General features: G+C 37.3%; 2 protein-coding genes across 9 annotated transcripts in view; one reads left to right on the top strand and one right to left on the bottom strand.

The window, feature by feature from the left end:
* The first annotated feature begins 501 nt into the window (after window positions 1–501).
* Window positions 502–3,458, top strand: LOC121734374 (polyubiquitin). Of its 2 annotated transcripts, XM_042124947.1 has the most exons (3): window positions 502–650; window positions 835–2,893; window positions 3,122–3,458. In XM_042124947.1, exons 2-3 carry the CDS (start codon window positions 844–846, stop codon window positions 3,355–3,357), a joined length of 2,286 nt encoding a protein of 761 aa, XP_041980881.1. In that variant the 5' UTR covers window positions 502–650; window positions 835–843; the 3' UTR covers window positions 3,358–3,458. The 2 variants fall into 2 exon arrangements, with proteins under 2 accessions (XP_041980881.1, XP_041980880.1); XM_042124946.1 differs by having other exon boundaries at window positions 835–3,458.
* Window positions 3,459–5,729: 2,271 nt separating this feature from the next.
* LOC121734381 (endophilin-A) overlaps window positions 5,730–22,768 on the bottom strand; it is a 69,089-nt gene continuing 52,050 nt past the window's right edge. For 2 of the 7 annotated variants that reach the window (XM_042124956.1, XM_042124957.1), the window contains exons 4-12: window positions 18,519–18,735; window positions 16,356–16,489; window positions 15,853–15,919; window positions 15,646–15,693; window positions 14,967–15,052; window positions 14,478–14,581; window positions 13,439–13,692; window positions 9,385–9,506; window positions 5,730–8,791 (exon numbers count right to left, since the gene is read on the bottom strand). In XM_042124956.1, coding sequence (XP_041980890.1) covers window positions 8,666–8,791; window positions 9,385–9,506; window positions 13,439–13,692; window positions 14,478–14,581; window positions 14,967–15,052; window positions 15,646–15,693; window positions 15,853–15,919; window positions 16,356–16,489; window positions 18,519–18,735 — 1,158 coding nt within the window. In that variant the 3' untranslated portion in view covers window positions 5,730–8,665. Of the gene's footprint in view, window positions 8,792–9,384; window positions 9,507–11,118; window positions 11,209–13,438; window positions 13,693–14,477; window positions 14,582–14,966; window positions 15,068–15,645; window positions 15,694–15,852; window positions 15,920–16,355; window positions 16,490–18,518; window positions 18,736–22,768 lie in introns of all 7 variants that reach the window. The other 5 variants (XM_042124960.1, XM_042124962.1, XM_042124963.1 and 2 more) reach the window with 5 other exon arrangements.

Genomic DNA, 22,768 nt, shown 5'->3' with positions numbered 1-22,768 from the left:
GTGGTTTGAGAGGCCATATAGGTTTTAGCGGTGGTGGTTTACACTGCTGAATTTGGCAGTGATGCCAGATGGGGGGGATCCCCCCAAATTTGGGGTTTTTTTTTTAGGTGATGGGGGGAAAATTGGTGGGAACATTTTTTTGGGGGGATTGTTGGAGGAAAAAATCTGGGAACAGACGGCGAAATCTAAGTCCTATGGGCCCGTTTTTACCCTTTGGTTACGACTTACGGAACCATAAAAATGCTGATTCTATAACGATTGGACGAAGAAATAGTGTACATTCATCGTATCCATTTGTGAAAGTCCCATTCATAATGAACAAAATTTTTCTTTTATAATTTGTGGGGGGATTTTTCTTGAAATCCCGAATTTTGGGGGGATTTCGGGGAACACTTGGGGAGAAACCGAGTTGGCCGTCTGGCAACACTGGAATTTGGTGGGTTAGTAAAAAAAAGTTGGCAACACTAGGCCTCGTTTTTGCTAAAGAAAAATAAAAATCATTAGTCATTCGAATTTCTGCTTGATAACATTGTCCGTCGATTATCTTGTAATTTTATCGTTTAATATTATTTTATTTGAGCATATTTTATTGCAATTGTTTAGAAATATAAAAGGGAGACCAAGATTTCGATTGAATTGTGCAGCAAGTGGTAAGTATCTGGTAAATTCTTTGTCTAATCAGTGAACATGGCATGGCTGACCTACATGACGCCATTTTGTGAAGTTTACTTCCTTTGTTCTTTGTTGCGTGAAGCCGTGAACAAAGGAAATTGTGTTGATATATTTTGTAAGAAACAGTTTCAAATTTAAATATAGAATTCTTGATTGTTATAGGTAGTCAAAATGCAAATTTTCGTGAAGACCCTCACTGGTAAGACGATAACCTTGGAGGTTGAGCCTTCCGACACCATTGAAAATGTAAAAGCTAAGATTCAGGACAAGGAAGGTATTCCTCCAGACCAGCAGCGTCTGATCTTTGCGGGTAAGCAGCTTGAAGATGGTAGAACCCTGTCCGACTACAACATCCAGAAGGAATCTACTCTTCACTTGGTGCTGCGTCTGCGAGGAGGTATGCAGATCTTCGTCAAGACCTTGACTGGGAAAACTATCACCTTGGAAGTTGAGCCTTCTGACACAATTGAGAATGTAAAGGCCAAGATTCAGGACAAGGAAGGAATCCCCCCAGACCAGCAGCGTCTCATTTTCGCAGGAAAACAATTGGAAGATGGAAGAACCCTGTCCGACTACAACATCCAGAAAGAATCTACTCTTCACTTGGTTCTCCGGCTTCGTGGAGGTATGCAGATTTTTGTTAAGACCTTGACAGGTAAAACAATAACTCTGGAAGTAGAGCCTTCTGATACAATTGAGAATGTGAAGGCCAAGATTCAGGATAAGGAAGGTATTCCCCCAGACCAGCAGCGTCTCATATTTGCTGGTAAACAGCTAGAGGATGGAAGAACCTTGTCAGACTACAACATCCAGAAGGAATCTACTCTTCACTTGGTGCTGCGTCTGCGAGGAGGTATGCAGATCTTCGTCAAGACCTTGACTGGTAAAACTATCACCTTGGAAGTCGAGCCTTCCGATACAATTGAGAATGTAAAGGCCAAGATCCAGGATAAGGAAGGAATCCCTCCAGACCAGCAGCGTTTGATCTTTGCTGGTAAACAGCTTGAAGATGGAAGAACTCTTTCTGACTACAATATCCAGAAAGAGTCAACTCTCCACTTGGTGCTGCGCCTTCGTGGAGGCATGCAGATTTTTGTCAAGACCCTGACAGGTAAAACTATCACACTGGAAGTGGAGCCTTCTGATACAATTGAGAATGTTAAGGCCAAGATTCAGGACAAGGAAGGAATCCCCCCAGACCAGCAGCGTCTGATCTTTGCCGGTAAGCAGCTTGAGGATGGAAGAACCCTGTCCGACTACAACATCCAGAAGGAATCTACTCTTCACTTGGTGCTGCGTCTGCGAGGAGGTATGCAGATCTTCGTCAAGACCTTGACTGGGAAAACTATCACCTTGGAAGTTGAGCCTTCTGACACAATAGAAAATGTAAAGGCCAAGATTCAGGACAAGGAAGGAATCCCCCCAGACCAGCAACGTCTCATCTTTGCTGGTAAACAGCTAGAGGATGGAAGAACTCTTTCTGACTACAATATCCAGAAAGAGTCTACTCTTCATTTAGTACTCCGTCTCCGTGGAGGTATGCAGATCTTTGTCAAGACCTTGACTGGTAAAACTATCACCTTAGAAGTCGAGCCTTCTGACACAATTGAGAATGTAAAGGCCAAGATTCAGGACAAGGAAGGTATCCCCCCAGACCAGCAGCGTCTGATCTTTGCCGGTAAGCAGCTTGAGGATGGAAGAACCCTGTCCGACTACAACATCCAGAAGGAATCTACTCTTCACTTGGTGCTGCGTCTGCGAGGAGGTATGCAGATCTTCGTCAAGACCTTGACTGGTAAAACTATCACCTTGGAAGTTGAGCCTTCTGACACAATAGAAAATGTAAAGGCCAAGATTCAGGACAAGGAAGGTATCCCCCCAGATCAGCAACGTCTCATCTTTGCTGGTAAACAGCTAGAGGATGGAAGAACTCTTTCTGACTACAATATCCAGAAAGAGTCTACTCTTCATTTAGTACTCCGTCTCCGTGGAGGTATGCAGATCTTTGTCAAGACCTTGACTGGTAAAACTATCACCTTGGAAGTCGAGCCTTCTGACACAATTGAGAATGTAAAGGCCAAGATTCAGGACAAGGAAGGTATCCCCCCAGACCAGCAGCGTCTGATCTTTGCCGGTAAGCAGCTTGAGGATGGAAGAACCTTGTCCGACTACAACATCCAGAAGGAATCTACTCTTCACTTGGTGCTGCGTCTGCGAGGAGGTATGCAGATCTTCGTCAAGACCTTGACTGGTAAAACTATCACCTTGGAAGTTGAGCCTTCTGACACAATAGAAAATGTAAAGGCCAAGATTCAGGACAAGGAAGGTATCCCCCCAGATCAGCAACGTCTCATTTTTGCTGGTAAACAGCTAGAGGATGGAAGAACTCTTTCTGACTACAATATCCAGAAAGAGTCTACTCTTCATTTAGTACTCCGTCTCCGTGGAGGTATGCAGATCTTCGTCAAGACCTTGACTGGTAAAACTATCACCTTGGAAGTTGAGCCTTCTGACACAATAGAAAATGTAAAGGCCAAGATTCAGGACAAGGAAGGTATCCCTCCAGACCAGCAACGTCTCATCTTTGCTGGTAAACAATTGGAAGATGGAAGAACTCTTTCTGATTATAACATCCAGAAGGAATCTACCCTTCACTTGGTGTTGCGTCTCCGTGGTGGAATTTAAATGTTCAATTCGCAAAAGTAATTATATAATTTGCTTCTCATTGTATTTCAATTGTATTCAATCATTCCAAACTGCTTAAATAAATGATTCTGCAATGTTAATAGTACTTTTTTTACAAAATGCTATGCCCTAAGATCCTACTTCCTACTAATATTATAAAGGCGAAAGTTTGTTTGGATGTATGGATGTATAGATGTATGGATGTATGGATGTTTGTTACTCTTTCACGCAAAAACTACTGAACGGATTTTAATGAAACTTTACAATAATATAGCTTATACATCACAATAACACATAGGCTACAATTTTAACCGACTTTCAAAATGGGGGAGGTGTTATGTTTGTTTTCTTATGTTCAACGATTACTCCTTTTCAAAATTTTTCTTTTGGTGTGTAGGGTATCATCCCAATTTGGTATTATATTCACAAAAGTGGTGATCTGATGAAGGATCCATAAGTAATCGAGGGAACTCCTCAAAATTTATGGGGAAACATGTGGTGACTTTGGTTTCGTGAGAAGTATTCTAAGCATAAATGATTCTGCAATGTTAATAGTACTTTTTTTACAAAATGCTATGCCTTAAGATCCTACTTCCTACTAATATTATAAAGGCGAAAGTTTGTTTGGATGTATGGATGTATAGATGTATGGATGTGTGGATGTATGGATGATGTTACTCTTTCACGCAAAAAATACTGAACGGATTTTAATGAAACTTAACAATAATATAGCTTATACATCAGAATAACTCATAGGCTACAATTTTAACCGACTTTCAAAATGGGAGAGGTGTTATGTTTGTTTTCTTATGTTCAACGATTACTCCGCCGTTTGTTAACCGATTTTCAAAATTGTTCTTTTGGTATGTAGGGTCCCAATTTGGTATTATATTCACAAAAGTGGTGATCTGATGAAGGATCCATAAGTAATCGAGGGAACTCCTCAAAATTTATGGGGAAACATGTGGTGACTTCGGTTTCGTGAGAAGTATTCTAAGCATATGCTACCAACAAGTAAGATTTTGCACCGAGGTATACCTGGTATACCGTGGTTCGGAAGGTGCTGAGAGAACTCCTGAATCTTTATAGATACAAGTTGGGAGTTTCGGCGTTGTTTTAAGAACGGAAAGCATATGCTACTATGCAAATTACATTCATCATCATCATCATCACTACCATAATATTATACCATACATCGTCCCATGGTTGACTTATGAGCCTATAATGACCCTGTTATTGTTACTTTTCATAGTCTTTTAGATCGAGACTCGAGTTTGTCAAGCGATAATTAAAAAAAAATCTATACTTAATATTATAAACCTGAGGAGTATGTTTGCTTGAACGCGCTAATCTCAGGAACTACTGGTCCAATTTAAAAACTTATTTCAATGTTAGATAGCTCATTTATCGAGTAAGACTATAGGCTATAATTATCACGCTAAGACTTATACGATGGCAATATTTGGCACAGATATAGAGTAAACCAAGTGAAGGGAGTAGGGACATAAGAGCTATATTTTATGGGAAAATGTACGGTTACCGTAAAATTCCTAATTTAAGCGTCGCCCGCTTAAGCCGCGCGGGACATCTAGTCTACTTATATAAATTGAATAAACATCAGTATTCAGACCCAAATTCAGTGACATCTGTTCTTGTTGATAACTCAGTTATTACAATATTATATTTTGTTGTTATGATGGTATAATAATCGTCTATCAGCTTCAAGTGTTGATGTTACTGTTACTTGTATGAATAACTGAGAATGTTAGAAAATTAAATATTAAGTCTAATCGTCAGTACTACTGCACTGATCGATGTGATAATAGTGACAGTGTGTACTGACTGTACTACAGTCAGTACACACTATCGGTACACTCGCATCGAGCCGGCTCGTTGGAATATAAATAAACCGTATGTGAGTACTTAGCATATAAATCTAAAAGCCGTCGAGCTTTACTCAAGCGTGTGAGTTTTGCGGTCCACACGATAATATTTACTCGATTTGGAGTTAAACTATCGAGTAATGCTGAATGTGTGGATACGTGATTGCTCGATCAAATAAAACACAGTTTTCACAGAGCCAGTACTGGCTGCCAATAAGACAGGCAGCCAGTATTGGCTTGGTATATGCCGCGTGTGAACAGTTTTTCAAGCCAGGCCAAACTCTCTCTCAAAGGTGGTTGATAGTCCAGGACATTTTGTTTATAGTTGGCTATTTTTGGTGGCTCTTTACTAGCCTTGCTTTCCTAAATAACCTTTTGTTTCTTACATGAACAGGAAATAATGTATGTGAAGGATTAACTAATTAGCGGTAGTCACTAATTATTTATTAAAGTTTCGCAAACAAGTAGCAAGGGTAATCGAAACACACATTCAATTATAACATTTTATTTAGGAGGCGAAACGAGCAATAAGTTTAGGTTAAAATTTTAATACAAATCAATCGTGATACATCCTTTAAATTTTCAAGATATCTATCAAATAACAGTAGATAGATGATGTATTATATAGTAACATGAACGACAATACTTATATCAAACATATATCGAATTACATCACACCAATTGCGTCGACGTCCGCCGTAAGCTATACGCGTGCCACGGTTCACACGATGTAAAATGTCACTAGATCCTTTAAAAGTGGGGTTAACGTTTCTAGCTTCAGGTCCGAGCAAAAATGCCCAAACACGCCGCGATGGCTGATCCAATAAGTCTCTGAGTTATGTTTTAATACGTCTACTATAGCATAGAATTACAGATAAATATTTGAATTCATTGAGTCGAACATAATACAGGTATAAATGCCATCAGGGTTCAGGACGTTTCGCACGAGTCAGCCCGTCGGCCTCGTGACACTTAGACCCTCATCGTTTATCGATTTACCTCAAAATACTTACACTTAAGAAACACTTGAAGATAGAACAATATTATTATGAACTTACATACGTCTAACATTAGATCTAGGTATTGTCTTTTGTATGCCAGAGAAGTTATCCAACGGGGTCCGTGTTCTAATATTAGTCAATATGAGTTGCAACACCGACATGACAGGAATGTGAACGAGCATGCATTTAATATTCAAAATATCTAGCCACATAGAACGATTTAATATTCATAATTTAAGTCTAAATGTCTTAAGTTTAAAATCATAATGTCTTAAAATAAATTCATAACTACAAAACGCTATTGTTACCACACAAACCGCAGTCGCGTAGCGGGTACGCGACGAAATACTGCACCATTAACATGATATCACAATGACATTATAATATAGTATAATATATTTGCCGATAACACACGAAACATTAAATGCCACGAACATTGGCAAGATTCAACGATAGCGCACCGTCGCGCGCCACACACGTTTACATACATTTATACCAGATTACCGTAGATATATAACTATAAAATCTAACCATTATCTAGACGACTATTACATTCAGAGCTTCGAAGGACGAAATTAATATAGTTTATAGTTAAAAAAAATAAACTATTGTATACGTCCATAATAATTTCCTCGTTAGTAAAGGTAGTTCAGTTCTAATCCTGATATCTAATTTCAATTGGCAACTAAAACTATGAACCTACTGATCTAACATCGTCTGGCATCGAAACTTATGGCGAAGAATTTACATAAGGGAGGGTAGAAACAAAATGGAAGACCGGGGCTCAGAAGGGTCCACTGTTTCAATAAAAGTAAAACTAATTAAACAACTATCATCTTGAGCTTTTGACACTTTAAGGGAATATTTTTTTTGTGTTTCATCAAAACCGGCTGACCACATACTTCAAATGTGTTTAATATTTTAGAGAGCACTCCTTTTTTCTTTGGTAATTTATTTAATATGTAAAAGCAACAGATGTCTTTGGTATATCGTTTCGATATAGGCAGGTGAAAACCTAAGATGTAGTGTCTTAACTATTTTTGTATGTGGTCACCCTATACAATCGAGAGCCTGTTCTTACAGTTTATGATTTTAAGTTGAATTTTATGGATATATTTATTATAAATATGTAATTTGAATTGAGCTAAAAATATTGCAGTAAATTATTTTGTTACAAAAATATCGGCAAACATTTATCTATCTAAAACACGATTTTAATATAAACTCTTTTCAATTGACCATATCTTGTGAAATACTAAGATTCTCGGTGGTAGTTATGTTTTTTTAAATGCAAGCATGCGACCAATCAAGAATAAACCAAATTTTAGATGGCGGGTATTAAAAACTAATTATACTTAATAAGTGTCGAATTTATAAAGTATTTATTCTTGTTTGGTCTAATGCACCCTAGAATTATTGATAAAATATTAACAAGAATAATATAATAAATACATACTTTCATACATGATTTCAAATGTACACATAATTTAACTTTCGACTTCCAAATTTAAAACATATTTTGCATCTCTGATTTGAACAGACCCTAGATTTCTTCGTCTGTATTACTTAAATATAGTTCAACAAATTAACAGTATTGGACGATTTTGTATGATTGCTTTGTTGGAGTTTCGAAAGATAACGAAGAAAGTCGGATTATACAGGGTGTTTGAAAATGAACTCCATAAACTTCTAGCTAGTCCATCAGATTCAACTAAGAGTTAGTATTCAAAAATATTTGAAATAAAATTAAATTTCGTAGATCTCTTAGCCAATGCTGCGCGTTGACAACCATTTTTGATTTACTTATTTAGTTCATGAATGCTAAGTTTATTTTTATCTGTAGGGGTATATATTTACAACTAATTGTATATGTTGCCATGTAAATAAAATTTGTTTGCCGAGGTTTATGGAGTTGGTTTTGAATGACCCCAATGGTATTGACTTAAACCTTGCACACTGGGTCACCACAATATCGCCATCAGTGTTTTGCGAGTCAAATTGTTACCTGGAGAGATCTTTGCTTAATTTCAAAAATGTGGAGCAACGAGAAATATTTTTTCTTTAAAATTTAATACATTAATATAACTAATGTAAACAGTAAAACTACAAATAGAATAGCAGTTTCATCTTAACAGTAGCTAACACTAGGTCTGTTAGGATGTTTTTCCAAAGTACGGTATGAGTTTGCGTCAGCAAACCGTGTATTTTTCGCTGGGTAGATACTCCAAAGTAAGATAATTTATGTTTCATTTTTTTTGGTTACAATAAATAAATATCATATAAGTACGTCAACTAAGCTATTTTGAATCAAATTATGACTTGAAATATCTCGCGTCACACCATTTTCAGTATATGCTATTAAAGAAAGAAATATTATAGCTGCATTGGCGCTGGTGACCCCGTGGGCTAAAGGTGTTTTGGTGTTTACATGTTAGGTAGCGGCACGGTGACCTGCACGTACGAGATGGGGAAGAAGCCGGTCTTGCCGTTGACGCTGCCCTCGAACCAGTTTTCGTCCACTTTGCTGATGAGTGTGATGACGTCGTTCTCCTGAAAACAAAATGGCGGACAGTTAACATGGCGTACACAAAATGACGGATGTCGAAGTGACATAACAACAAAATGGCGGACACTTGATATGGCAATATAGAAACATAGTTTAAGTGTGTTGAACCGACTTAAAGGACGATACTTCCTTTCTTTTTCCCGAGAATGGTCATGATGGCCATAGGATAGTTTTTAAATCTTGAAAAGTTGTACTATACCCGCTTTTTCGTCTTTTATCTAAATTCCATTCAGTTATTCAGTCATTAAATAACTTAGCAGCCGTTTAGATAATAGACAGCAGGTCGGGGTAAATGGCTTTCTCCGCAAACGTTTGCGGAGAACGCCACGGGTAGTAATGAATATAATTAAAAACTACTGAATCGGTTTTAATCATTTCTTCAGTGAGTGACATACACTATATATTTTATACCCGTGCGAAGTCGGAGCGGGTCGCTAGTTTTCCATATGAACCGCGATTGACAATGAAGTGTCAGATGTTGTCAATCGCGACTTTGTACAGAAAATGACAAGTTTTTGACAGGGAGTCAATGACCGCTACCCCCATGTTTCGCCGAGTACAGTATAGTATGCATTACCTTGAATCCCAGCTCTCCTTGATTCTCAGGCTCGAAGTCGTACAGGGCTGTACAGCACGGCCCCTTGGCGGGGGCCACCGGCGTCCGCGCCGGCGACTTCACCGGCGACGGCAGCGGCGACGCTGCGGTCACGTGACTTGTGAGTATAGAAGCAACACCGACGATGAAATATGAACCTTATTTATACAGGGTATAACAAAACTAAGTGGTAATACTTTAGGGTGTGTATGTGTTCCTTGTAGAGAGTTCATTGAAAGTAGCAGTTCTGACACAGCAATTTTTTTTTGTGGTTTGCATAGGCAAGCGCCTCAGCTTCATCAATTTTCCCATACGAAAGTAAAAATATAGTTACTCTTTCGGCACTGCCACTTTCACATCGAACTCTATATAGGGGACTCATACACACCCTAAAGTATTATCACTTAGTTTTGTTACACCCTGTATAGTCATAAGTTTCATAGCGGAATAAGCAGAAAGATTGCGTAATCAAATGTGGCAAATATTGGCGTCACGTCGTTAAAGTTTTCGTATACGCATCTCCCTGCTTACCCCGTGCGTACTAGTCGGCGACCGTTTACTTGGTCACTAGCATATCGCGTCTTTATGTAGCAAATGCTCTATGCAAGGTAGGTTTAATACCGACTATAATATAATAATAAATCCTATGTAGCGGTCGTTTGTTGCAATCCCCGCCCTTATTTCAACACAAATTGTTTAAATTAAAAAGAAACATCAAAAATGTTGCTACGAAAAGACGCAATATTATGTAAGGCACCCTAAAGTTAGCATTTAGCAAAAAAAACTAGCGCACGTTGACAAAACTTCCTAATGCATATACAATGCTCTTTGTAAGAACCTAAAGTTCTATGCTTGAATTTATTGCATAAAATACTCTACTAATAAAAGGCAGACTATTTCTTTACTTTAATAAGACCTATCACAAATAAATAGGTAAGTCTTCACTCAAAGCAACTATAAGCCAACAATAACGGATATTAATAGTCATGCCATTACAAGATCTGCGTTACCACAATAAGGACGTTTAAGCCAAACATAGAACAAACATAAAATATGCGATGGACGATGGACGAATAGCGACACATTTTCTAAGATGGATGATCAATACAAACCGTGATTAACTTATGTTGAAAATAATGTGTTTTTAAAGGTATACCTGTCCGAAGTACGCTATACCTTTTTTTTTTTTTTTTTTTTTTTTTTTTTTTTTTTTTTTTTTTTTTTCCTAAGCGTATTTAGACGGGCATACCTCAATATGATTGTTAAAAGATTGCTTCAGAGAGGTATTCTCGGCATATGAACTGAGAACCAGTAATGGGTATGAACTATGAAGACGCCTTTTCATGCATGTTTAAAGACATGATTATAAATTCTCACTAAAATCAAGCCTAAAGAGTTACGATTTTATGTTTAGCTGTGTCTGTGTGTATGTGTAAATGTTTATGTGCACGTATACGCACGGTTGCGTACATATATACGTTAACGCGCACGCAACGTTGGATACGAGATTTTCTTTATTTTTATATCTGTTAGTGCTTGTTTACAATGTCCGCATTTTTTCATAAGATGAACGTACTAAATGCGTGCAATCACACACGTTTTGGGGTATAAAACGACATCTGCGTTTAAATGTGTATGTGTTTTTAATGTCAATGTCTGTTTCTGAATAGGTATCTGAAGGTGTGTGAGTGTGGTATGTGTGTGTATGTGTGTTACCGTTGTTGGAGCGCGACGCGCTGTTGCCGGCCGGGAAGAGCTCGAGGTTGGATGGCGGCTTGTGGTCGGGGGAGCTGGCCCGGGACCCCCCTTACATCGCAACGTTCAATCAATAGCCATATTCTCTTTTTTTTTTTGGGAAACTACAATCGCAAAAGCCCTATCGGCTTGGAATGGTTTCTCATACTCTGTGTCACTTGTATCGCCACTTCATGTCATCAAGTTTTGTATACAGTGTGAATTTTCATTATAGTGCAGTGTCTTTTGGCTTTTTAAATTTGGACGTGACGTGTCACGTCACTTCGCTGTATTCTCGCCTAATGCGATCTTTATTTGTATGGGTACCTAATAGTATACAACTTACGCATATTACACAAATTCACACTGTATACTAAGTTCATATTATGATCATCGTTTTAAAGGACATAGTGTAATGTTTGGCTACACATCGAAAAGGTAGAAGAGCATTCTGTCTACTCGCGAGAAAGACAGACACATTTAACACAGATAGTTCGAAGGTTCCATTAATGGAGACAACAAATAAATATTAAACATCTTACATAAAAAATCCTTACTGCGTATACATACGCTATAGTTACGCAATGTCCTGTCCTTGTCTCTCATATTATTTTTCTTTGAAATAAGACAAAGACAAAACATTGTGTAACGTATGTGTATCAATACATCAATATGCAGTTCGGATGTTTTTTATATGGAAGTTAATGAGCAAAGAAACAAAAATTGATTTAAAACAGTTTTTGTTCCTATGCACTTCGTCTTAGTCTATGAAAGGATAGGACAGGATGGGATTTGGAATGTGGTGAACCTGAAATTTGTAAGAAATCTTTGATTATAATTATATTATTGTTTTTAAATTATGGAAATTGGCCCCTGGACAAAAAAGTTATAAAATAAAAAAAAGGTAAAATTAGTTTAAAAAAGTGTTGGCTAGTGTTATTTACAGAAACTTTGTTATTTACAACATTATTGCTTTAAATTTTTAGACCATGTGCTTTACTACAAATTACCCATACCATTTATAAAAAATCTACAACTTAGGTTTCCCTTATTTTTTAATCTCCTTGTTTAGATTTCATTCATAACATTATTCTCAAACTACTGTCGGTTCTTGGTAGAAATTCATGTTGAACACTAATAAAACACGTTGTTTATTCAAATCTATAGTTATATCTTAGTATATTGGAAAAAGTGCACGAAAAATTGTGTTTTATTAGTGTCAATTTCTAATGTTTTTTTTAAGAGGCTATGCAGTCCCACTGCTGGGCAAAGGCCTCCCCCAAGTCCTTCCATTCATCCCGATCCATCGCCACCGTTGGTCAACCTGGTTTGTATGTGTCAAGTTCATCGCGCAATCTTTTGCAAGGTCGACCGCGGCGGCGTCGTCCATCATCAGGTACCCAATCTGTGGCGATCTTTGCCCAGCAGTCAGGATGCATACGGCTAATATGACCCGCCCAATCCCATTTCAGCTTGGTAGCCTTTATGCCTATGTTCTAATGTTTTATAAAAAATATATTCATTCACTCAAAATAGTCTCACATTTTGAGGTTCAGTGCCCAAAAGTAACTAAACAAACTTATTCCTACACTCAGAGACGAGTATTAATTACTTAATTGTATAAATGAAGAGTTTGACAGATAACAATGTATGGGGCCTTAAGTAAATCTTTTCATTAAATTACAGTAATTAATATTGGATCTAGACTCGTACTTGTATTTCTAAATATTGTATTCTCTGTGCCAATACAATTTATATCAATATTATTGTGTGATAGTGCGCTTGCAAAGTGTTACTTACAAAGGCCGTAAGTGTTTTTGATATTTACTTAGGAAGTCTCTAATTTGTGCAATAATTAGATTTGCAAGTGCGAAATGCGAATGATCTAAATGAATAGTGGTTTTAGTATATTTAATATTGAGACAGATCAATAGATAGGCAACATTTAGTGACTACTGACTAATTAATTATATATTATTTTTCTTCACCATAAGCTTATAAGCTTCGCAATATTTTTAAAGCATAATATAATATCCCCTTACCACGACTTGATATAATAAATAAATAACTAATAAAAATATGTAACTAAAGAAAATCTTTAAAAAAGAGTCAGCAAAAAAGTTTACGTGCATGGACTTTTTTTGGTACAACACTTTTTTCTTATATATTTTGATAGATAATTTTGTTGGTCCTAGTCACACTTTATGCTGAATTTACCACCACCAGCCACCTCCCAACAAAACCTCAAAATCCCTCACAAAAAAAAAAACAAAGAAAGAACCCATAAAAAACCAAATATCACCTGTCCAGGGGTCTCTTACGGGGGCGTAGCTACGGGGGGCGGGATGGGGGCGCACGTCCCACGCGCGAAGGGGGTCGGCGGAGGGGAGGTCGCCCACTGAGGAGGCGGGGGGCGGGGCTCGCGCGCGGGGGCGGAGGGACTGGGCGGAGCCGAACCGCCTACCGTGGTTCAGGTCGTGGATGCCTTCGATGTTGAGATCAGCAAGGGTCTTCGGTACGAACTCCAGTTTCGGACGATTCACCGCTTCCTCTTTCCTGGAATGGGAGATTGGTTTCATAAGTGAACACTCATTTGTACATACTATCAGAGAAGTTGATTCCTAAGCAGATGGGCGACCTACGTAGTTTGGTCGCGTTATGTCAAACCCAGCCAACAGATCACAATTTACATTGAATTGACATGATCCGACCAAATGACGTAGAGCTGTCAACTGCCTAGGAATCAATTTCCTCGATGGTAGACACATAATATGTATATCGGCAGCGATATAGTCTACGAATAATAAAAACTAGATATAGTGTATATCGGCGCATAACGTCGATTGGTTTGGAGTATGATATATTTTTATGATTAATAAAATATAATCAGTAAACAAACCCCAATCTATACTAATATTATAAAGCGGTAAACTTTGTTTGTTTAATTGTAATGAATAGGCTCAAAAACTACTGGACCGATTTTAAAAACTCTTTCACCATTTGAAAGCTATATTACTTACGAGTAACATAGGCTACTTTTTATTTTGGAAAATATAGGGTTCCGTAAGATATTTCAGTTTTTCGGAAACAACCAGAAAATTTACTTATTTTGCGTACGCTGCCTAAACTATATAAGCACAATTTATTAAAATGACTGTTTTATTGGATCGCTACCTACGTCTTGGGTTACTAGTAGGTGACAACTGTTGAACGACAACAACCGTTTTCTATCCGCGATCCGCAGGGCGATTACGTATTATTTGACAGCAAAGTAACAGGCGCTGTTGCATTGCTGTCTTAAGACACCTCCCATTTTGTTGTTTTTTAAAAGGGTTTCGTACTTCTCCATGAGCGCGGAGACGAGCCCCTTCAGTATCTCGGTGCACTGCTGGTGGTACTCCAGCAGACCCTCTGCGAAGAATGACAGCTGCGCGACTTGCTCCACCTGGAACCGTGCATTTTATATATTTTTTAACAGAAAATCTTATAGCATTTCGAAGATAGCGATAGAATATGTGTTGAGTGCAATTATTGTTTAATAAATTAAAGTTAAACATGATAATCATCAGATTATAACGTCCGTTTACTAGACATTGGAATTAACAAAACTTCCAGGAGTTCCAGTTTTTTCGAAAAAGTACCTCGTAGCTCTTTCAATTCACTACACAAAATATGATCCATAGTTTTTTCCCAGAAACGAACCATTTCCGAGATATTGGCGATATCTCGGAAATAGTTTCTCCGTGGCTAAAGACTTTTTACATCATTTCGATTATATAATTTTTGCTTGTAGCTTGTGACGGTAAAAATGTAAAGTAAAAAAGACTCACGTCATTATCCAGCAAATTGAACATTCCAATCTGGGCGAGCGACAACGACTCCGCAAACTTCTCCTCCGCCTGCCTGATCTCGTCGTCTGGAATATGCGCACCTGATGTAACCCACAACACACACCAACGAACAAAAAAAAAAATACATAAAAAAAGAAAAAAAGTTACAGACCAAACGATGAAAATAATCAGGTGGCAGGTAGCGGGGGACCATGAAAAGAAAACGAGCATCTATTAAAATAAAATAAATAAAAATCATAATATTAAATAAGATTACTAGGGCAATGAAGGTAATATAGGACATATGAAAATCTAGCTACTAAAAACTATTACTACCAACAATTAATAAAACAAAAGTACCTACTTGTTATCGTCAAAATATTTAAAAGGTAGGGCACAACTTTAAAACGGAAAGTTCAAATATTCCATGTTTAGTTCTCTTAGAAAAATGGAACGTGTTATAGTAGTAGATACGTTTCAGTTTCTCTAAACAATTTTAAAACTGTGCGAGGCCTACTTTATTAACCGACTTCCAAAAAGGAGGAGGTTATATGTTCGGCTGTGGTTTTTTTAAGCTTATTGACTTGTCATATCAGTTCATAATCGCGAATAAGAAACCAAGAGTCACCTTATATCAAGTATAATCTAGCAATGATCTAGCAACACACTTCCCACATACCATGTTTAGGAGCCGAATGACTAGGACTCGAATATGGGCTCCTTACACCTTTTTATTATCAGAGCAATATTTTTAAATTGAAAATATTAACTTTTTGAAATTAAAGTTTAGTAAAATAGGCTTAACATTTTTAAACGTGTTGTTTATTGAGTTATAAAGATCCATAATATTTTATTGACATAAAAGAAAAGGATAAAATATATTCACCTTTCGCTTGGCGACGTCTCTTACAGTCGAAGTCGAGCCTACGCCCCTGCAGTTTTTTCCGGTGGTGCTGAAAAAACATAAAAATAATATAGTATAAGCATTCAAATATTACTTAAATACAATAATTATATTTCATATTGCATTATGCCTTGTCTTAGACATAGGTCTATGTCAAGACGAACCCTAAACAGTCCTTTGAGATTGTTACTTGTTTGGGATAGTACGGTTTAACATTGGTTTAAATTGGTCGATAGTTGATGTTTAACCGAAAAGATTCTCAAAGTTCTGTTAACCCTATAACTTTTGACCCTATAAGAAAATAAAAGTTTGAAAATAGTTTAGCTAAATATACGTCATAGCCCATCCTTAATTTTGAAATCATTGTATTATTTACATAAAGTTTTCTTCCAAAATTGACTACTGCAAATATTTCCAACTTTGGGGGTTAGTCACGTCATTCTTTAAGAATATTGTACAAAATCATTCTAGAACCCGCAACTCACCATGACCTCCTTGAGATCCTTGGTCTGTAGATGGTGTAGCGGCTCGAGAAAGCTCTGCTTGATGTTGTCGTCGAGGGAGTATTTCACGTCCGCCATCTGCTTCAGCGCCTCGCCCATCTCGATCAGACATTGTGCTGGAATTAACCATTTATACGTTAGGTGGTTGATACCTATATATGATGATAGGTATAGATTTGAGATGATGATATCACCATCACTACCATTACACCATGCATCATCAAAGTGTGATCCCATTATAGGTACTTTTCATAGCCTATTATATTTCATATAATTTCATTCATAACGCTGCGGGGCACAACTAGTTAGTTTAACATAGCCCCATAGACACTCAAACAGAAAAAAATACATTATTATTGGTGCTATTCGTAGGTTGAAAGTTGGTTCATAATCTGTAAATTGTCAAATATTATACATGCAAAATCTGACTAGAAATTAATTTCTCTGATAGGACAAGCGAAGAAATTGTTTCTTAGGCAGATGTGACTAAAAGGTGGTCAGGTTATGTCATTACAAGTTTATTGATATGCAGTCTTCTTGTCAACTTCGTTTTTGTATGGGAATGGCAGCTTCATTCTATATTTCTATTGGAACAAGAGGTAATGGGATTAATACGTCAACAATGTTTTGTACAACCTGTAGGTTAACAGTTAACACCTAACAAAGTAAGCTCAATGAGTAATAAATATTATATGGCTTCTTAGTAGGAAACATCTTAAAAACAAAAGTGTATCTAAGAGTAACTTAATAAAATAGACATTAAACGAAAAGATAGCAAAACTCAATTTATTAAGTAGGGCTGTATTGGATTCTAGTAAAGGCATTTTCTCCTAGAAATACATTACTTGCTGCTTTTAAAGTGACTGATAAAGATATTTCCAACAAAATCCAGCAAATAACGTTTGAAATAAGAATATCAAGAGAGCTGTTAGACGTTTCTTGTGAGGTTCCTTAAATATTTGAGTGTGTAGAAAATTATCATTTATATAATGTTTTCGTAATGTGTTACAAAAAAGCATTAAATCAATTTATTCCATCTCAATGTACTACAACTCCTTTGATAAATAATAATACCTACTGCCAACAAAGATGAATCGAAGTTATTTAACTTTTAAAAACTTTTGAGACTAGGTACAGAAAACAGTCGCCTGGTATAATAAAGTCAATCTACTCTCCCTTGCTCTATCAACACGCGAGCGAAAGTTAAATTGCGAAAACATTGTTTGTGAAATGTCACGACGCAGGTAATAATATAAAGGTACGTACTATGTATAAGATTTCAAACTTTTTCAGTCTGACGTGTTCAGTTCAGTTTATGTTAATAACTGATAATGCTCAGAGTAAGGACTTAGATTAAAATGGAGAGAGCGCTAAAGCACTGTCGTGTCTTCAACCAGGGCGTTATCATATGTACAATGTGTGCAATGCACACGGGCGCCATCTTCTAGGGGCGCCAAATCGCCATCTTTAGGGGCGCCAAAACCAAGGACCCAAAAAATTTGCCTTTAGGGGCGCCAAAATCCTTTTTTTGTACACAGGCGCCAGTACTCAGTAGCCCTTACGGGGGCCCTGTCTTCCACAATTAGATAGACTTGTACTCCCATCTTACGACGTTGAAATCACGACGAGCAAGAGCTCATAGTCGTAACTTTGAGTTACGATTATGAACTCTTGCTCGTCGTGATGATTTAAAGATTTATTTTTTAACATTGTCACAGTCTAACTGCCGCACTCAGAGACGAACATTAAATACTTAACTGTAATTAAATGAACATTTTGACATAAGCCCCATACATTATCTGTCAAACTATTCATTAAATTGAAGTTTAATCATCATTAAAATATGTCTCTGAGTGCGGCGGTTAGAGTCTATTATTACTATTGCTTACTTGAGTAACTTACTTAAATATAAGCAATTTAAATTTTATAGATGACTATAATGCGATAACGTCATAAGTTGTGTGTTGTGGTCTGTGGACGAACTTGGGTACAAAAAAAAACCCGGAATATTGCTAAAAATTTTTATTATTTTTAGCAATATTCCGCGAAAAAAAACTTCCACCTTTAAGTAAATAATGATTCCATTAACTATTTAAAACCAGCATCGTCCGCGTCATCTGTATGAAGGCATCAAGCAGTACTTACAGAATATAGAGTCCTCGCCGAGTTTCTTGCCGTATAGCAGCATGCAGTCACCTAGCACTCCCTCTGGCTGAGGGTAGGTGTTGCTTTTGGCCTGGCCGCTCAGTTTGCTGATCCCCTTCACGGCGGCCATTTTGGCTCGCGCCGTGGGGTTCGGCTGTAGGAACTCCTTCGTCTTCATCTGTAACTCCTCCACCAGCTCGCATGTTACATCGGTTTTCTGGAAAAAAAGATAGGGTGAGATAGGCGTTCAAATAAAGGAGTGTTTTATATCCCCCTTTATCATTGCATTCGCATGTTACATGATAGAATGCATCTTGACTAAGGGGCCAGACAACACTATTAAAAAGATAACGTCCTGTCAAAAATCCTCAAAAACCGGGCATTATTCAAATGAACGACATTGCCAAGTCAAAAATAAAAACCGCAGTAGAAAAGACGAAACAAGGAAAATAAAAGGCAGCAGCTCTTAAAAAATGTTAAGGTTACCTAATTTTATTAAGGCTACGTAAGGGGCATAGTTCCTTTACTTTGTTCCACGACTTCTAACATTATTTTTTATGAAGGCACAGTAAAACTTATTATGTTCGGCATGAATGCGCCGACTTTAGCACTTTAAACTTTTACATTTGTACATTTACAACAGAAATAAAAGACTTTTACAATGTCTGTAATTATACACTTTTCCAACAAGTCCACGTCAGAGAGATAAATGGGTGTGAACTGTGAATTCTGTTGTAAAAAATGTAATATTTTGGTATAGCAACATTATTTTATACGTCCCTTGGGCGTCTAACATTTTTTTATTTTCTGACAACAGCTTCATCTGAATGTAAAATTTAAGTTACATACCGCCGTACTCAGAGACATTTAATTACGATTAACCTTCGATTTAATGAAGAGTTTGACAGATAATGCATGGGGCTTATGTCAACATTTTGAATTAATAATTGCATTTAAGTAATTAATGTTCCACTCTGAGAGCGGCAGTTAATCTTGTCGCCTTGTGCACTAAACTCAAGCAACTAGAAATCTATAAGCTCCTTTTGTCTCTTTATAGGAACGGTTACAAGCTTAGTCTGGCATCAGTTCAGTCCATCAATCTGAAACTCACACCAGAATGATGGCTGAAAAGTACATAATAAAGAAATGATCAGTCCGTCAATCAACCGATAGACGATCGGTTGATCGGATCGGACGGTGTAACCGTCGTCTAAAGCATGCACAATCCTACTAATATTATAAAAGCGAAAGTTTGTTTGGATGTATGGATGTGTGGATGTATGGATGTGTGGGTGTATGGATGTTTGTTACTCTTTCACGCAAAAACTACTGAACGGACTTTAATGAAACTTTACAATAATATAGCTTATACATCAGAATAACACATAGGCTACAATTTTAACCGACTTTCAAAATGGGGGAGGTGTTATGTTCATTTTCTTATGTTCAACGATTACTCCGCCGTTTGTAAACCGATTTTCAAAATTTTTCTTTTGGTATATAGGGTATAATGCCAATTTAGTATTATATTCACAAAAGTGGTGATCTGATGAAGGATCCATAAGTAATCGAGGGAACTCCTCAAATTTTATAGGGAAACGTGTGGTGACTTCGGTTTCGTGAGAAGTATTCTAAGCATATGCTACCAACAAGTAAGATTTTGCACCGAGGTATACCTGGTATACCGTGGTGCGGAAGGTGCTGAGAGAACTCCTGATTCTTTATAGATACAAGTTTGGGAGTTTCGGCGTTGTTTTAAGAACGGAAAGCATATGCTACTATGCAAATTACATTCATCATCATCATCATCACTACCATAATATTATACCATACATCGTCCAATGGTTATGACTTATGAGCCTATAATGACCCTGTTATTGGTACTTTTCATAGTCTTTTAGATCGAGACTCGAGTTTGTCAAGCGATAATTCAATAAAATCTATACTTAATATTATAAACCTGAATAGTATGTTTGCTTGAACGCGTTAACCTCAGGAACTATAGGTCCGATTTAAAAACTTATTTCAGTGTTAGATAGCTTATTTATCGAGTAAGGCTATAGGCTATATCATATGTATCTTAGCGTGATAATTCACGCTAAGACTAATACGACCAAAGAAACTCAGGAAATGTGGGGAAAACGGGGGAAATATTAAAAAAGGTTTATCTCACAAACTACTGGAGCAATTTTTACGGCAATATTTGGCACAGATCTAGAGTAGATCACGTGAAGAGAGTAGGGACATAAGCTTTTTTTATGGGAAAATGTACGGTTTCCGTAAAATTCCTAATTTACGCGGGCGAAGCCGTGCAGTACATCTAGTCGACTATACGTTCGGTAAATCGCCTGTAGAAGATATTGTGTCGTACAGCGCTTGCGCCAATAATAAAAATATGATACCATCATTTGTATTGCATAACGCTTGCATTAAGAACAGTTCAATATGAAGCCAGTCAAAAATAGGTTGGCACTAAAGCCAATTTGAATCACAATATTACTTAAGTACGCTCGACCGTTCGCCCGCATTGCGGCTTCTACTGGAAGAATCTTAAGTGATGAGATTAGTGCATCACCGCGTACGGAACTGCCTACGCTTGAATTCTACTTGGAAAGATCTAGAATCAGAGTGCTTAATCAAAATACAATCGCCAGTTCTTCTTCTTCTTCTTTTGACGTAAGCCTCCCCATTTAGGAGTTGCTAGCGTCAGAGTTGAGGCGAAAAATGTGAACAGTTATAACGTAAACTGATTGCCATGCAGTGGGCACGGGTGATGACTTCATGCGACCATGCAAATACAAGATATAATAATGAAACAGAAAAAACCGGAACAAGCAAATATAAAGCAAAATATTGTTTCTCGCCAGTCTGCCAATGTATGAACTTTGACATAACGCATTGCAAGCGCCATGACATACGATGGGTTATGTCAAAGTCCATGCAATTTTGACAACTAACTTCGCTATCGAAGCTTATCTGGCAAATGCATTTTCGCCTAAGCACTCAGCTTTGAAATCATTCAGTGTAAACCAATGATGTTCTATGTTACTAACGTAACTAGATTGGAAGTTTACGGTAGCAACGCGTTGCCACTTCGAAGATGCCTGCATATCTCACATACATAATGACATAACGAATATATGACTTGACATTGTCTTTTGAACAAAAAAGTGGTTACGCATTTCTGAGAATCTTTTGTAAGACATTGCTACTCTAGTTTGGTGTAAACTAAGTAATTAAATCTGGCCCTACCAGACCTAACCCACAGCTTCACGGAAAATCGTGGTTTACCGTTCAGCAGGTGGCCAACTAAGACCCGATTCGACCAAACTTGAAGTTACACGAGTATAACTATCATGAGAATAATTTTACTCCTTTAATTTACTCTAGGATATTATCGTTTGCATTTTACCAAGTTACTCAAAGAGTATGAAATAAAATGTCAATTATAAACACACCGGCAAAATTAGAGGAACATAACAAAATTTTCAATTTTTTTGAAAATTGTTCACTGTTTTTTATAAATTTATTTATTTAATTACTAATTGATTATTAAAAAATAAATTTTATATAAATTTAGGGCATAAAAACGTGAAAAATAGAAAAAAATCGGTAAAAATCAAAATTTAAGAAAATCTTTGAAATTTCAGTAGTAAGTTTTTAAGTTAAATTCTCCATTTTTATTAAAGAAATGTCATGTTAAAAGCGTGTAATGCCTTTTATGGATCTCAAGAGGGCCTGGATACGCCATTCCATGCTTGCATTTTGATTGTCAATCATTTCCTGTGGGGTATTCTCCTACTCCTCCAGTAGCGGCAACTCGAGCTCCTGGACACATTGGAGCTGGAGTTTTAACTCGTACCGTTCACCCATTGATGTGCCACACGTCTTCAATCGGATCCACATCCGTAGACCACGCTGGCCTCTCCACCTGGGCTACGCCAGCATCGTTTAGGTAATAATGACCGATTTTCTTACTCTATGGACGCACATAAAATTGAAATTACTACCTAAAACTGTGTAAAAGGCACACCATGCAGTTCCAGGATGTCGGTTCTATAGCCCTGTACTGTCAAAGTACCATCATCTATAATCATCAGCTCCATGCGGGCTCCAAATCATATGCAACTCCAAACCATTACGAAGCCTGCATCATAGGCCACTGTTTCCGGTAAGTGTGATGGCCTGTAGCTTTCCTTATGATTTATCCACATTCTTTATCGCCTGTCAATACAATGTACACAGAATTT

Source organism: Aricia agestis, chromosome 15, assembly GCF_905147365.1.
Source record: "Aricia agestis chromosome 15, ilAriAges1.1, whole genome shotgun sequence".
In the NCBI taxonomy this organism is placed as follows: Eukaryota; Metazoa; Arthropoda; class Insecta; order Lepidoptera; family Lycaenidae; genus Aricia; species Aricia agestis.
The sequence above is the reverse complement of the archived record's forward strand: the minus strand, read 5'-3'. Positions and strand labels throughout refer to the sequence as shown.